This window comes from Triticum dicoccoides, chromosome 7B (genome assembly GCF_002162155.2).
Source record: "Triticum dicoccoides isolate Atlit2015 ecotype Zavitan chromosome 7B, WEW_v2.0, whole genome shotgun sequence".
NCBI lineage: Eukaryota > Viridiplantae > Streptophyta > Magnoliopsida > Poales > Poaceae > Triticum > Triticum dicoccoides.
In genome coordinates, this window is record NC_041393.1 from 167,559,953 (window position 1) to 167,573,680 (window position 13,728).

The window sequence follows — 13,728 nt, forward strand, 5'->3', positions numbered from 1 at the left end:
CTATTCTAATAACAACCCTTAAGACCTTATTCTGCACACCAAAACGCTTATTCTAAGACCACTTCAGCACTGCTCCATCCACCGGAACCGGACCGCACAGAAACCCGCAAAAAAACTGTAGTAGCCCGAAAACTGTCCCACCTTCTACCACGCACGAACCCCACCCCGGTTAACCACCTTCTTCCCCCCACCTACCTGCGCGCTCTCTCCTCTCCCAATCTGGATCAGGAGCTCGTCGGCGCCGCCCAACCTGCCTTCCCCAGCGAGCCGGCTACCCTCTCCTCCCTCCCAGCATCAATTCCTCTCCTAGCCTCCCTTCCTCCATCCCTACTCCCAACATCCATAGGCCACCACCCATGCGACCACACGACTCATCCCCCCGATCCTCTCCACCTTCTACACAGGAGCCCGCAGGAAAGCGGCCACCCATTCTTGCTCCTCCCTCCCCGCGGCGGAGCGCCCCTGGCCTCCTTCCTCCCAACGCTGGAGTGCCCCTGCCTTCTTCCTCCTAGCGCAAGAGCTTCCCCTGGCCTCCTTTGTCAGCGTCGCACAGACGCCTCCTATCCACCGAGCGTCGCGTCGTTGCCCTCCTTGCTGCGTGCGGCCGAGCCCCACAGCACCTCCATCCCCTGTCCCAACCCCGGATTTAGCGAGGATCCACCGCACGGCGCATCAGCCATCACTGTCGGGCTGCTCTGGATCGGGCGATAGGAGAGCCCCCACGCGGCCATGCTCTGAATCCCGTGCCTTCCTCGCCGGACAAAGGCTCCACCAGCAACACCGACTCTCAGGAGGGTCCCTCTACCGCATCCCCGACCCGCCATCATGCCTCCACGACACGACCCGCCGTCGCGCTCCTCACCTCGGCCTCCACTCGTCCGTGGTGGAGCGAGGAACCCCTGGATCCGTCAAGCTCGGCTCCCTCCTCCAGCCACTCGACCCGGCACCTCCCAGCATGGAGGCGTCCCATGGTGCTCACCCGCACAAGATCCCTTCCCTCCACGGCTGGCCATGGCCACTGTCGCCACACTGGACTCCGGCAGTCCCCTTTCCATGGCGTACCAGCAGGTACAACAAAAGGTGCCCGGATAAAATTCTTCATTTTTGTTCTCCACAGACGGCGAGTAGTGCAGGTTTTACTTCATTGCAGGTCGGTTGGATTGTCGGTGCAATAACCAAATTGTTATTGTTTTGGCTGCCGCTCACACACATCACGGGAGGTTCACCGGAGCACACCCTCGCAGATCTCTCCTTCCTCAGCATGCAGTTCACCGGCGACGGCCTTCGGGCCGTAGTTCGTTTCGGTTTATGTCAATGACATCCCCACTGCAGTGAAGTGTGCTCATGCTGGTTTTGTGTGTATGTGTGTGTTTTGCATGGTAGACGGCCGGGGGCCTATGTTCCTGTACAATGAAAAAAGCATAAAAAATGAAGTGCACTACTGTTGTATTACAGTTTGAGTTCCCCCTCAATATACATTGGACATGTGGAAAAAATAATGTGTCGAGGAGTTCACTTTTGTCCACAAGAGGTCCAGTTTTATGTTGTGGAGAGGTTCGCTCCACTTTACTATGCATTTTTTCGTTTAAAAAAATAACAACAAGAATTCCGTACAGTTCTCTATGATGACATTGCAGTGTGCTTTCGCATATAATGCAGCACACTAACATTAACATTAAAAAAAACTCGCCCGACAAAAGAAATTATGCAGCTCGCTTGACCCTTGTATGTGGTGCGGTTTTTCGTATGAAGCAGTGTGATTTTATGTTGGATGCAGCTCACTCGTCGATTTGAGTGTAGCAAAAAACCGAGTGTCGCAAAAATGTTTCCGTGTGTCTCAGAATTCAGTCGACTACATCAACACTTGCAGTGCCTTCGGTCTTTGAATGTCGTTCACTTTTGAGAGTGATGTTGTTCACTTGTGTATGAGAAAAAAAACGTCCAACAAAACAAATTATGCAGCTCGCTTGCCCATTCGATGCAGTGCGGTTTTCATTCAAAAGCAGTGTGGTCGGCCGTATGATGTTGTTCATCCCGTAAGTGCAAAAAAATTATTACGAAAACGAAAAAAAAGTAATGCGGTTCATTTCTTGATAGTGTTGTGGTTCATTTACACCCGATGTGAAGTGCACTCTACTTTCTCGTTCTCGAAAAAATTACGTTTGAATAAAAGAAACCATGCAGTTCTCTTACCCGTCTGATGCACTGCAGTTTTTCGTTCGATGCAGTGCGGTTTTCAGTTGGATGAAGTACCCACGTCGATTTGGGTGTCGCGAAAAACAGAGTGTCCGTGTTTTGGTAAATTTAAAACTGCTCTTAAACCGTAAAGAATTAAAAAGAGTGTTCTATATGAAAAAGTAGCGCCTCGTTGATACCTTTCCAACGGCGTATCGTTTGAATCATTCCGAGCAGCGGTTTGTAAAAATTTCACGAAAAAGGATCGCTGCCTCTCGTAGTCAGCCGCACGATTTTCAAAATAAACTAAAAACCGTAAGGAATCTCAAAAACATTGCAACATATGAAAGTTGTGCCTCGTTCGTAGCTTTCCAATGGCATATCACACGCCTCATTTCGACAAACGGTTCAAAAACTGGAGCGAAAACAGTACCGAAGATTTTAAAAAACTTGAAAAACAGAATTCCGTGATTTAGTAAATTTGAAACTGCTCTTAAACCATAACGAATTAGAGAAAGATTTATATATGAAAAAGATGCACCTCGACGATATCTATCCAACGCGTATCATTTGCTTCATTCCAACAAGCGGTTTAGAAAAAAACACGAAAAATGCTCGCTGCCACTCGTCATCCGCCGCACCATTTTCAAAACTGCTCTTAAACTGTGTGGAATCTCGAAAACTGTTCAACATGTCGAAGTTGCGCCTAATCCATAGCTTTTCAACGGTATATTATACGCCTCGTTCCGATGAACAATCAAAAAATTAGAGCGAAAACAGTACCAAAAAAACACTGCGTGCAGTTTTTTCCGACGCGAAGTTCACTAGTCTATATTGCAGTGCTTGTCGTCAAGAAGATGTAGTGCACTTGCGTTCAGCGTGCAGTGCGGAAGTGGTGTGCAGAATAGTTATTCTGCTAATATTAGCATAATAGACCGTCTATATATATATATATAATTAACAAACTAGCGAGTTATTGCTCAAAATAAAAATGAGCGCGTTATTATTACATTGGCCCTTAAAATCTTTGCAAGTTTTTGTACGCAATCACTAGGATTTTCCTTGCCTGTGAGTCAAAAACAACCAGGATTTTCCTTGCCAACTTCTGTTAAACATTTACTTTTACAAGTTAATAACACGTGGGATGTTTTATTAAATTGGACACAACATTATTATTGTGGTTAGAAGGGAAAACATAAATTGGACACAACATTATTATTCTTATATATAGATAAATAGAACAGAGACCTGTGTTTTATTAAAAAAAAGATTGGGCTTCCGATCTTTAAGAAAAATCCCATGGCCGGTATGGACCTCAAAAAATAAGTTGAAACCACTGTCTCCGTATGTCGTGGGCTACGCATGTTAAAATACAAAACCTAGGCCTAGTTGATACTTGTTCGCCCTCTGGAAAAAAATGATACCAGATCCCCGAGCAAACTGGATTAAAGAGGGGGGGTGGCGGCACGACTGAAGAAGCACATCAAGAGCGATTTTTTTCTTCAGTGGATGGCTCTTGATGGCGTTTTTTTACTTGCCTCTACACCATACAACTTGTATTTTTAGCCTCCTAGTCCGTGATGGACCAGCAGCCCATTTGCTGGGCGGGCCAACCTACAGAAACCAGCACTCATTTTTTCATCAAGCCCCAAAAACAACGCAGTACTATGTTTGTTTTGAGGCTGAAAACATTACGGCAGGGATTGAGTGGGGGAGGGGGGAAGACAGAGCAAAAATATTAAAAAGAGCTGATGCACCATTGCTACCCTAACAAAGCAGGTGCAATTCTTGTCGGGAAGAAGGTGTGCCATTAACACCCACACGTCACATACCCCACAGTAGGCATACTAACAAGTTCACACACAAGTACAACAGAGAAGGTAAACATTCGTATCAAACTCAGGTTCACAGGACATGTTCATATTCATAGCCAATATTCACTATCAACAACTCAAAAGATTCATATATACACAAGTTCAGCATGTCTATGCATCCAAATGATTGATAGATCACACGACAATATTCATAGATAATTCACAAAAAGATTGAGATATACACATGTTCAATATGTTTATGCATCCAAATGATTGAGATCCATGGACGAATTTTAATTACCTAGGGTACAGTCTGGTAAATGGTGTTCAGTCGAAGGCACTTCTTGCTAAAATTAATGCTTGTACGAGTAAACTTTCGAGTACATAAGAGGCAGCACAGACAACCTGAACTTTGCTTGTAGGTTCATCCTCAAATACTGGCCTCATGCCGAAGGAGGTTTGAGCAATTTGGCCACTACTTTTATCCAACTAGTTTACTGGCTCATCTTGGTCCTGTAGCTCGCCAAAATTCTACATTGCAGACGAGAAACAAGGCGGTTGAGAAAATGAACCACCCAAATTTTTTGTGCAGTTCAACTGAAATGGAGCATCCTTGGTGTGTAGACTGATTAAGTGCCAGATGAATATATGCATCAACCAACTTGTCTGGAATCTTTAGACTCCATGCCATACAGTTTGCTACCATATCTGCCGATAACCAAAAGGCACAAGTTGGGACCAAAGACTGGACTGTGTTTTTCTGGGCTATGCGCCAAGCAATATTTTTGGCGTTCACTCTCCTAATACTTGGAGTTTGACAACTGGTTGACGCCGGTTGATACTCGAATGAATATAGGCACTTCTTATCAACGCCGATGCTTGTCTGAGTGAGCTTTGGAGTACATAGCAGCAACATAAGTATTTGTCCATCTGATCTTTTTGTGCAGTTCTACAGAAAATCACCCAATGCAATGATTTGCCTGCGAGTTCAGGCTCCAAGCTACTCCTTTATAAAATTGGCAAACAGTAGCACAATACCAAATTGCCAATACATGACAAGCACAATAATCAGGATAAAGACCAGTACCAACCTGTGTGAGGTAGCATATCAATTACTATTTCCTTTGACTGGAAGCCGAGATAAGCGAAGCGACTGACAACAAAGGAAGAAAGCAGGCCCAGATTAGCGACTGGAGGAAAGGACGGAGCTGTCGAGGCAATGAAGCACCCAAAGTTTTTGTGCAGTTCCACCAAAATCAAGCATCCCTGTTGGCACATATATTGAGAGAGTGAGATTACTGTAATAGTGGGACTAGTTGATGAAACATACACTAACAAATAGAAGCACCCTCATTATCTTAATGGGTAAAGTTAGCAACATAGTAGTCTTGCTTAAAGCGAGGTATTATTTTATTTAATCAGTGCCAATTAGCTCAACACTCAAAGCAGTGCCATGTATCATAGGTTGCAAAACTTTAACATGCAAAGATAAAGGAGTTTCTCATGACAGTAGCACGATACAAATAGACATGACAAGAAACTAATATGGATGAAGGCCTTAGGCCCGTACCAACCTGAGGAAAAAAGCTTATTCATGTAGTCTCATAAGAGATGATAAAGCACTCACTGGAATCACTCAATAGTATATATTTTTATGCACTTCAAATGTATGGTTGAAATCACTCTTGTTTACCAGTGCTGAGATTATATCGAAAGATTATGAAGAACTTCCAGCAGAGTTAAAGCATTGGCTGGGATATATTTCATTGTATTATCTTGTGTAGTCCCACTAAAATGTATGATTGGCACAACATGATCCCTGTTTGCACAAGTAGGAACAAGGTGAAACCTTCATTAACTTAGTGAGAAAGGATAGAAAGACATTAGCATATTACTCTAATAGTAGCAACAAATTCATGATGGACAATACGCAAAACATTGCATCATTGAACCAATGGCAATAAATTGGCATGCAAAACAATAGCACTATTATGTCATGACACTAATAATATTCTCCCTGCTCCACCACATGATTTACCTCCATAGACAAACATACACATGTACATGATTCAACATAGGGTGCTACTAAAGATTTGTTTAACTCCGACATGAAAATTAGGCAGCAATAAATTAGTGGTACTTAAGTACTCCTAATTAATCAAGTGAGACAGCAGAAGTGGAAGGGCTCCCTGGAGGATCGTCTCAAATGTAAGGTAGTCATTGCCGGAGCCCTTGAATGGCCTTGACTGAGGCCTCTGGCTTCCGCAAGATCGCTTTGGCACTGTTTATTCTTCTTCTTCCTCCTCCTCTTCATGCTCTGTTTCTCTTTCTCCTCACCAGTTGGTGAAACCAAGTACATGATTGGCCTTCTAGTTCAGAATTGGTTTTGTTAGTGAGAGAGTACAAGTGTACTAGTAAAAAAATAGCATTATTTTCTCATGGCAGTCGCAAAATAGAGATGAACACATGCATTAAATATCATTCTTACCTAAAGGAAGGTTATGGAGCCAATATGGATGATGAGGATTGGAACACAGATCTCCCTTTGTGCAGTTCCCCCAAAATGAACCAACTCTTCCATTCTGACATTCCAGTTAAACAGCACAAAAGTCACTTCTTTTAAGAAGAGTTTTGTGTAGTGCACCAAAAGGTCACAATAGCAGCCAGGTGAAATGGATATCCCTGTTTGCACAAAAAGCTACAGAGGAAATAGTCAGAGTCTCAAACAATTAGAGGCAAAAACATTTGGCTAAACTTGTCATGGCTTATAACAGTGGCATGGCTTCATTTTACCAGGCGCATTAGATTAAGAACAACTAAATATTTGGTATAAGGGCATGGGACAGTGGGTGCACCAGCAGTCCAGCACCATGTACCTAAACAGGGGCATAAAGTGGTGATTCATAGTTTGTTGCCCCGAGAAACAAACATCCAAGAAACATATCTGGGTTGGTCCCATTTTTGTTCACTCTAGCCACCTACTCCTATGTGTGGATAGCAAATCTAGCCCTGGTCATACCACTGTGTACAACGTTACCCCTATATTTCCCTTTTCAACCAAGAGACCGGTTGGATGACCAGTCTGTACTACTTACACCCCCTTTCCTTCCTGTTTGTACCAAGTCCGATGTACATACTAAATTCCCCCACCCCCACTTTATTTCTTGTTTGAACCAAGTACAAGATTCGACTCCATGAAGTAGCTTTACCTCTAAAAATAGAAAAAATAGGTGACGTTGGACCATCTGATCGAGAGGGGCTGAGAGGTAGAAAATGATGCACATGCAGCAATGTAGCGAGCTGGGGAAGTAGAGCTAAGGCGGTTTCAAAGGAAGATATACCTGAAGGTCGTCGGGATGTGGATAGGTGGGCGGCGGGAGGCTGGATCCTCCCACACTAGGGCAACGATGAAGGGATCGGAGGACCTCTTGCGTCGGTGCTCGGCCAGAAATAACGGTTCGGCCGGCAGTTGGTCTCCTCCCTCGCTATCGACGACGGCCTAAATGCTGCCCCTCCTCCCCTTCACCAGCGGAGGGGGATACGTCCGGATCTGTAACCTACGGTGAGGATCTTGTTTAGATCTGGAGAGGATGAGAGAGTGTGAATAAAGCAACCCTAGCAAGCAAGCGCGGAGGCTCCGGCCTATATATACGTAGTGGGGTAGTTTTCCTTTTTCACTCCAGCAAAACAATCGTTTAAAACTGTGTACTACGTGCAGGTCGCCGTTTTTTTAGTTGTTGATTGTTTTTTGAGATAGCTACCCACTTGTTCCAAGTGGTGTTATGGTGTCCCAGGTCGCACTGTGTATCGTTCAAGTCAGGTACAAGTCCCTCCATTAAATGAACAACCACCCCCTCATAAAAATTGTGAATAAGCCCATGGCTAAAATTACTGGTAACATGGGTTTCCCCAACATGAATTATTATTGATATTTTCTACTCCGTCTGTTCCTAAATATAAGTCTTTTTTAGTAGCCACACCTAAGACAAGAATTTTTTTATTAGCAGTGAACCCCACATGTCATAGACACAAAAAGTGTGGCAAGATTCCCTTAGGCAAGCCAAAGTGTGTCTAACAATTTGAGCAACTCAAGTTAGTCAAGTGTGGCAAGCATGGGAAAAATAACATGGCAACATAAGACAAACATATTCACAATCCAAACAGCCCCGTAATTTTTTGTGACATGCATGAAAATTTGGTTAGTTAAATTTATAGTTAAAATTTGGCAAGTTGCATCAAATCAACACATGCAAGTATCAAAAGGAAAGTCACGGCATGCATGCATGTGTTGTACTCCCTCCATTTCCAAATATAAGTCTTTTTAGAGATTGCAACAAGTCAATACATACGAAGCAAAATATGTCTACATACATCCCTATGATGTAGTCCATTTGAAATGTGTAAAAAGACTTATATCGAGTGCAGTGCTTTGATGTGTCGCGTCAACTCGTACAAGACCGAGAAGTTTGATTACTACAATGCCCTCTCCCTCGCGGACTGAGCTCTGGTGCCTTAACTGCACCTGCCTTTGGCTGCATGAAAGGTGGGCCAACCACCTGTTGGGCCCACCTATCATGGACGCAAAGGCAGGAGCAGTAAGTCAATGAAGTTGCATTTCTCCCTCGCGCATGAGCGTGGTGGCCGGCAGGACTAGTAGAAGCTTTCGCTACACGCTATCCCTCCCACACGAGGTGGACGGACATGCAATAGTGGATTCGATGCTGTAGAAGTAGGAGTAACATCATTGTTCGTCTTCTCGAAGAGGCGAAGAGCCAAGCACAACCCGAACGTGGCACTTGCGAACACTCACGTGACAGTCTTTGTGTAGGGGTGGGGCGTGGTGCGGTGCCTTGGAGCATGCATATAGCCAGGCTCTTGCATGCAACAAAATTGCTATTTGAGCCCACTATTGTAGTACTAGTACTTGCTAGTATAGCCCTGTAAACCGGAAAGGAGTACGTATTTGCCTTTCTGGAGATTTCAACAAGTGAATAGACTACACCGCGTGCAGTACTCCCTCCCTTCCGGTTTATAAGGCTCAAATCTCATCAACCAAGTCATTTTGCAATTGGAGGAATGTATCTCGTACTTTACAAAATTACCCTAATTAAACTCATGCATGAATTACGTAGTTCTCTCGTTTTCCTCTCCGCCTTGGTCGTGGTGCACAATATTGAGCACTCCTATATGACTAGCCGCTCTATCTACATGCGGGACATCAAAGCATACGGGTTCGCGTGCCATCCACCAAATCACAGCGAGGTGCTATAGTCGAGACTCACCGGTTACCCTGGTGTGGCCGTTGATAACCCGCAAGTATACGGGATAGTTGTAGCCTCTTTCGATAAGTAAGAGTGTCGAACCCAACGAGGAGCTAAAGGTAGAACAAATACTCTCTCAAGTCCTATCAACCACTGATACGACTCTGCGCACACTTGACGTTCGCTTTACCTAGAACAAGTATGAAACTAGAAGTACTTTTTAGGTGTTGTTTGATAGGTTTGCAAGATAATAAAGAACATGTAAATATAAACTAGGGGCTGTTTAGATAAAGATGCAATAAAGTAAGTATTAGTAGAGAGCTTTTTGTTACGAGAAAGTTATTTGTCCAAGGCAATCGATAACTAGACTAGTAATCACTATTGCAATTCTATTTGAGGGAGAGGCATAAGCTAACATACTTTCTCTTCTTGGATCATATGCACTTATGATTGGAACTCTAGCAAGCATCCTCAACTACTAAAGATTCATGAAGGTAAAACCCAACCATAGCATTAAAGTATCAAGTCCCCTTTATCCAATACGCAAACAACCTACTTACTCGGGTCTGTGCTTCTGTTCACTCACGCCACCCACCATAAGCAAATCATAAACATATTGCAAACCCTACAGCGGGATCCCTCATGCTTGCGCGACACGGAGAGCACCATAGGACACCACCAATAATAAAACATGCAACTCAAACCAATCACGATCATCAATTAACCCATAGGACAAAACGGATCTACTCAAACATCATAAGATAGCCATACATTATTGGGAAATAATATATAGCGTTGAGCACCATGTTTAACTAGAGATTACAGCGGGTAAGAGAGAGGTTACACTGCTGCATAGAGGGGGGAAGAGTTGGTGATGATGGCGGTGAAGTTGTTGGTGAAGATCGCGGTGATGATGATGGCCCCCAGCGGCGTTCCGGCGCCACCGGAAGGAAGGGGGAGAGCCCCCCCTTCTTCTTCTTCTTCCTTGACCTCCTCCCTAGATGGGAGAATGGTTTTCCCTCTGGTCCTTGACTCCCATATCGTGGGAGGGGCGAGAGCCCTTTCGAGATTGGATCTATCTCTCTGTTTCTGCGTTTCCAGATTCTGCCCCTTCACCGTTTCTTTTATATCTGGAGATCCGTAACTCCGATTGGGTTGAATCTTTCGCCCGGATTTTTCTCATAAAATTAGCTTTCTTGCGGCAAAAGAAGAGTGTCAACCGCCTTACGGGTGGCCCAGGAGAGTGCCAGGCACGCCCAGGGGGGTGGGCGCGCACCCCTGTCTCGTGGCCACCTCGGACACCGTTTCGCGTTGATTCTTCCTCCAAAAAATCCCAAATATTCTAAAATAATTCTCCGTCCGTCTTTATCCCGTTTGGATTCCGTTTGATATTGGGTTTCTGTGAAACATAAAACATGCAACAAACAGGAACTGGCACTGGGCACTGGATCAATATGTTAGTCCCAAAAATAGTATAAAAAGTTGCCAAAAGTATATGAAAGTTGAAGAATACTCGCATGGAACAATCAAAAATTATAGATACAACGGAGACGTATCACCATCCCCAAGCTTAATTCCTGCTCGCCTCGAGTAGGTAAATGATAAAAAAGATAATTTTTGATGTGGAATGCTACCTAGCATAATCTTGATCATATGTCTAATCATGGCATGAATATTAAGATATGAGTGATTCAAAGCAATAGTCTATCATTTGACATTAAAAACAATAATACTTCGAGTGTACTAATAAAGCAATCATGTCTTTTCAAAACAACAAGGCCAAAGCAAGCTTATCCCTACAAAATCATATAGTTTGGCCATGCTTCATCTTCGTCACACAAAAATGCTCCCATCATGCACAACCCCAATGACAAGCCGAGCAATTGGTTCATACTTTTTAACGTGCTTCAGCTTTTTCAACCCTCATGCAATACATGAGCACAAGCCATGGATATATCACTACAGGAGGAATAGAATATAATGATGGAGGTTATGTAGAGAAGACAAAAAGGGAGAAAGTCTCACATCGACACGGCTAATCAACGGGCTATGGAGATGCCCATCAATTGATGTCAATGTGAGGAGTAGGGATTGCCATGCAACGGATGCACTAAGAGCTATAAATGTATGAAAGCTCAACGAAAGAAACTAAGTGGGTGTGCATCCAACTTGCTTGCTCATGAAGACCTAGGGCATTTGAGGAAGCCCATCGTTGTAATATACAAGCCAAGTTCTATAATTAAAAATTCCCACTAGTATATGAAAGTGAAAACATAAAAGACTCTCTATATGAAGAACATGGTGCTACTTTGAAGCACAAGTGTGGTAAAAGGATAGTAACATTGCCCCTTTTCTTTTCTTTTTTCTCCTTTTTTTTTCTTTTTGGGTGGGCTTCTTTGGCCCCCTTTTTTATTTAGGCTTCTTTGGCCTTTCCTTTTTTTCTTTTTTTTCTTTTTTTTTATATGGGGCAATGCTCTATAATGATGATCATCACACTTTTATTTACTTACAACTCGATACTAGAACAAAGATATGACTCTATATGAATGCTTCCGGCGGTGTACCGGAATGTGCAATGATCTAGCATAGCAATGACATCAAAAAACGGATAAGCCATGAAAACATCATGCTAGCTATCTTACGATCATGCAAAGCAATATGACAATAAATGCTCAAGTCATGTATATGATGATGATGGAAGTTGCATGGCAATATATCTCGGAATGGCTATGGAGATGCCATGATAGGTAGGTATGGTGGCTGTTTTGAGGAAGAAATAAGGAGGCTTATGTGTGATAGAGCGTATCATATCACGGGGTTTGGATGCACGGCAAAGTTTGCACCAACTCTCGAGATGAGAAAGGGCAATGCACGGTACCGAAGAGGCTAGCAATGATGGAAAGGTAAAAGTGCGTATAATCCATGGACTCACGTTAGTCATAAAGAACTCATATACTTATTGCAAAAGTTTATTAGCCCTCGAAGCAAAGTAATACTATGCATGCCCCTAAGGGGATAGATTGGTAGGAAAATACCATCGCTCGTCCCCGACCGCACTCATAAGGAAGACAATCAAAGAAACACCCCATGCTTCAAATTTGTCACACAACAGTTACCATACGTGCATGCTATGGGACTTGCAAACCTCAACACAAGTGTCTCTACAATCCACAACCACCCACTAGGATGACTCTAGTATCACCATCTTTATATCACAAAACTATTGCAAGGAATCAAACATATCATATTCAGCGATCTACAAGTTTATGTAGGATTTTATGACTAACCATGTGGATGACCAATTCCTGTCATCTTCTAAATTGATATAAGTGAAGCAAGAGAGTTTAATTCTTTATACAAAAGATATGCCACGCTCTAACAAATATAAATGAAGCAAAAGATCATTCTACAAATGGCGGTTTTCTATGTGAAGATAAATAGGCAATCCAAACTTCAAATGATATAAGTGAAGCCCATGAAGCATTCTATAAAGCCATACTCATAAGATTTAAGTGAGGTGCAAAGAGCATTCTATAAATCAACCAAGGACTATCTCATACCAGCATGGTGCATAAAAGAAAAATGAAAACTAAATGCAAAAGGCGCTCCAAGGTTGCACATATCACATGAACGAAACGAATCCGAAAACATACCGATACTTTTTGAAGAAAGAGGGGATGCCTTCCGGGGCATCCCCAAGCTTAGACGCTTGAGTCTCCTTGAATATTTACTTGGGGTTCCTTGGGCATCCCCGAGCTTGAGCTCTTGCCTGTCTTCATTTTCCTCATATCGAGACCTCCTCGATTAGACACTTCATCCACACAAAACTTCAACAGAAAACTCGGTAATATCCGTTAGTATAATAAAGCAAATCACTACTCTAAGTACTGTTGCAAACCAATTCATATTTTGTTTTTGCATTGTGTATACTGTAATATAGCTTTTCCATGGCTTAATCCACTGATATAAATTGATAGTTTCATCAAAACAAGTAAACTATGCATCAAAAACAGAAACTGTCAAAAACAGAACAGTCTGTAGAAATCTGAACATTCACCATACTTCTAGTACCCAAAATATTCTACCAAAATAAGTAAAAATAAAAAAATTTACAGAAAGACAGTGCAAAAAAATCAGAACCATTTGACGTTCCAGCAAGAAATGTAAAATCGAGCACTACGGCCAACGTTTCTGTCCTGCACCGTACAAACCAACATGCATTGTAAACATCCTAAAGGCAAACCTTGGCAGATTATTTTTATAATACAATGGAATTTTACAAGGGGATAATTATTTTTTGTTGAAAAGTTTCTGTAATCAAGTTTCGTGAGCATGAACAAAGTTCAAGGCTAGCTCCCACTTCAACAATGCTTGTCTTTCTCACTTTCACTTTCCTTTTTGAAAAGTTTTTAGGTTCCCCTCTTTATTTATTTTTTGTTTTTAGACTATATAAAAGCACTCAATAGAAATAAATGACT

General features: G+C 42.8%; 1 protein-coding gene across 1 annotated transcript in view; it reads left to right on the forward strand.

The window, feature by feature from the left end:
- LOC119338776 overlaps positions 1–1,519 on the forward strand; it is a 1,730-nt gene extending 211 nt beyond the window's left edge. Inside the window, exons 2-3 of the mRNA XM_037611011.1 lie at positions 347–1,068; positions 1,151–1,519. Coding sequence (XP_037466908.1) covers positions 347–1,068; positions 1,151–1,175 — 747 coding nt within the window. The 3' untranslated portion in view covers positions 1,176–1,519. The remainder of the gene's footprint in view (positions 1–346; positions 1,069–1,150) is intronic.
- The last annotated feature ends 12,209 nt before the right edge of the window (positions 1,520–13,728 follow it).